This window comes from Charadrius vociferus, unplaced genomic scaffold (assembly GCF_000708025.1).
Source record: "Charadrius vociferus isolate BGI_N301 unplaced genomic scaffold, ASM70802v2 scaffold42, whole genome shotgun sequence".
Taxonomy (NCBI): Eukaryota; Metazoa; Chordata; class Aves; order Charadriiformes; family Charadriidae; genus Charadrius; species Charadrius vociferus.
Window position 1 is genome coordinate 1,624,720 of NW_009647469.1, and position 3,068 is coordinate 1,627,787.

A 3,068-nucleotide genomic window follows, 5' to 3' on the forward strand; every position below is an offset into this window, starting at 1 on the left:
CCACACACCCACCCACCCAAACCGTTTCTCTTCCCACTGGCTGCCCCACACTCGCCCAGGTCCTCCCTCCCCTGCCAGCCTAGCGGAGTCTCCCTCTTTTCCTTCCGGGATCCGAGCGGAGAGGGCAGGTAAAGGGGCCAGGCATCACCCAGGGCGCGGGGACAGGGGCACGCAAACGCCACAGGCGATTAAATGGCACAAAGGCAAGAGAAGCGGCGAACTAGGGACGCTAGAATAAACAAAGTTGAGCGGAGAGCTTCAACGTTAAAGTTTATTTCCCACTTACCCAGGTAGGTGACGCTACATTTTAGCAATCATCGAAGCAGCAAGTCTCTGTTCGGAAATAAATCTGTTACTTCTTACATGTGTTTATTCTACTAACCCTCTCGCCCCCTTCCTTGATCATCTTCTCCGAGGGATTTTTTTTTTTCTTTTTTTTTTTTCTCCTAGGAAACCCACAAACACGCTGAAAAGACACATTCACATCATGGTAATAGGAAGAACATGAACACAAAGACCAAAAGGCTCAAACAGCAGTGGGAAACAGGACGAAAGTCTGAGATCTAAGGCAGCCCCCCTTCCTCCCTGGAGTTTTATGCAGTTACAGTGACTGCAGCTATTTCACAAAAGCACCGACACGAAAGGGAAAGGTGGGAACCTGTGCGAAAAGAGTTTTCTTACCAGCGTGATTCCGCAAAATGCAGAGCCCCGAACGTGCACCAGCTCTGCCTAAAAGAAAGACGAATAAACATTTGCTTTAAAAATCGTTGCTCGGTTTACAGTCTACAGCGGAGGTGGGGAGGGAAAAGGGTAGGAGAGAATTACTACAGATCACGGGTTTGAGGAGGCAACAGCAGCAACACTCGGGCGGTAATGAGGATCGGTTTTGAGGACTGAACTGGTGTTTTGTGATGAGCAGCTATCCCACTTGCAGCACTGGCAGCAGCAGAGACAGAGGGTAAGGCTGGGCTTTCTGGAGTGCAGCGCTTGACTCGTCCTCCCTCCTCCTCCTCCTCCTCCTCCTCCTCCTCCTCCCCCCCTCCCTCCCTCTCTCACTCTCGCTCGCTCTCTCTTTGCTCTCCCTCTTTCTCTCTCTCCCTCTCTCTTTCTGTGTGTGTGTAGCGCAGGCGGCTCTGCTGCTGCTGCAGCGTCAGGGAAGAGCTACCGGGGGGGGCTTCAGCAGCCCCCACCCCTTTGGGCAAACTTGCCGGTTTACTGACTGCTTCTTCTTTCTTTTTTTTCTTTTTTTTTTTTTTTTTTTTTCCGAGTGGGAAGCTTCTCAGTTGCCATTCAACATTTTAAAGCACAAGCCGCTCTGCCGTGAAAGCGCCTGAGACACACTTCTCTGAAAGACACAGGAGGGAATACACAATTGCAGATTTCACCCACCGTGGCGGTGCAGATCACAGGAAACAACTGACTGATATCATTTTATTTGCAAATAAAAATCTATCTTCTTTTTTTTTTTTTTTTTTTTTTTTTTAACCGCGTCGCGGATCTTTTTCCCCTCCCCTCTGCCATTCCGCTTATATGGATGTAATTCAGAATCTGTGTTAATTCACGTGGGGGATCCAGTTACATCTTGTTCCGCTCCGGGTATATTTACGAGAGACCAATAATCGCCTTTGGACACATAGTTTTGTTGCTAACCTTTGAACTGAAAGGATCAAGTTCAGATCTGGTTACCTGCATTGGGACGGGAAGGAAGAGGAGAGAGAGAGAGAGAGAGAGAGAGAGGGAGAGAGAGAGACTGACTGCAATCTCATTTGTGAATCGCTCTCAGTGCTGCAGATCCAGATTGCTCTAACACATGCAGTGCAAATGCAGGTAAGGCACACACACAAACTGCGGATGCAAAAACAAACTTGGGACTGTTGTGTGTGTATGCTCATATCTACAGCCTTGCAAAATCTGGGCAAACGGCTTCTGCAGTTTCTGTATCGTTGCTTTGTGACTAATGACCTTGCGCAGAGTTGTTAAAAAAAAAAAAAAAATCCTCTCCGGAGAAAGAGCTGAACATTTTAGGCGATCTCTGAGGATGGATTTGGGTGCTTTTCTGCCAACCAAAAGGGATATTCTGTGGACTGCTCTGTAATACACGGGGTTCTTCTCCTATCAGCTGTGCAGCTATCGACATTATTGGGATTTTTATTTTTTTCTTTACCTTTTAAAATTATATATATTTTTTTAAGAACTGCCCATTGCTAAGAGGATTTGGAGTTTCCCGGACACAAGCCCTTTGAATAAAGCGAATCACATTTTTTTTTTTTTCCCCTGTGTGTGCAGAGAGGGAGAAGAATAAAGCTAATGCCTCGGTCGTAAACGGCTGAGAGAGAGAGAGAGAGAGAAAAGAGAGGGAGAGTGTGTGAATTGTAGTTAACTCTAGTGTCGAAGAAGACGACCTGGGGGGCTTCGAATCGCGCAGTGCTTCTCCTGCTTTTATTGCAAACCTTGCAAAGTGATTACAGTAAAATCAGAGAGGAGGAGGAGAAGGGGGAGGAGGAGGAAAATCCCATCCTGTCTACCGAGATGAATCTTTAAAAAGCAAAATACACTGTCCCGTGAACTGTAAGTATATCGCAACTGGAAGGCAGGGAGAGCAGCAGAGGAGCCAGCAGCAGGGTTTTGACCACCAATTGCACCAGCCATGAGACAATAAGTTTCCAGGAACAGAAGGAATTTATAATTGATCACCCGGACGCTCAGCCGCTCTGTTGGCTTATCGGGGGAGTTTACTGGGGGGCAGGTGGGAGTCATCCGCATCGGCAACGTGGCTTCCGACCTGGGAATCGTGACGGGCTCCGGAGAGGTGACATTCAGCCTGGAATCGGGCTCCGACTATCTTAAGATCGATAACATGACCGGGGAGCTGAGCACCACGGAGCGGCGCATCGACCGCGAGAAGCTGCCGCAGTGCCAGATGATCTTCGACGAGAACGAGTGCTTCCTGGACTTCGAGGTGTCGGTCATCGGCCCATCGCAGAGCTGGGTGGACCTCTTCGAGGGCCGGGTCATCATCCTGGACATCAACGACAACACCCCCACCTTCCCCTCCCCTGTCCTCATCC

General features: G+C 48.9%; 1 protein-coding gene across 1 annotated transcript in view; it reads left to right on the forward strand.

Moving 5' to 3' along the window:
* The first annotated feature begins 192 nt into the window (after positions 1-192).
* The window catches only part of PCDH7 (protocadherin 7), a 288,155-nt gene continuing 285,279 nt past the window's right edge, over positions 193-3,068 (forward strand). The window contains exons 1-2 of the mRNA XM_009880708.1: positions 193-290; positions 2,707-3,058. Of these exons, the coding sequence (XP_009879010.1) occupies positions 193-290; positions 2,707-3,058 (450 nt within the window). The remainder of the gene's footprint in view (positions 291-2,706; positions 3,059-3,068) is intronic.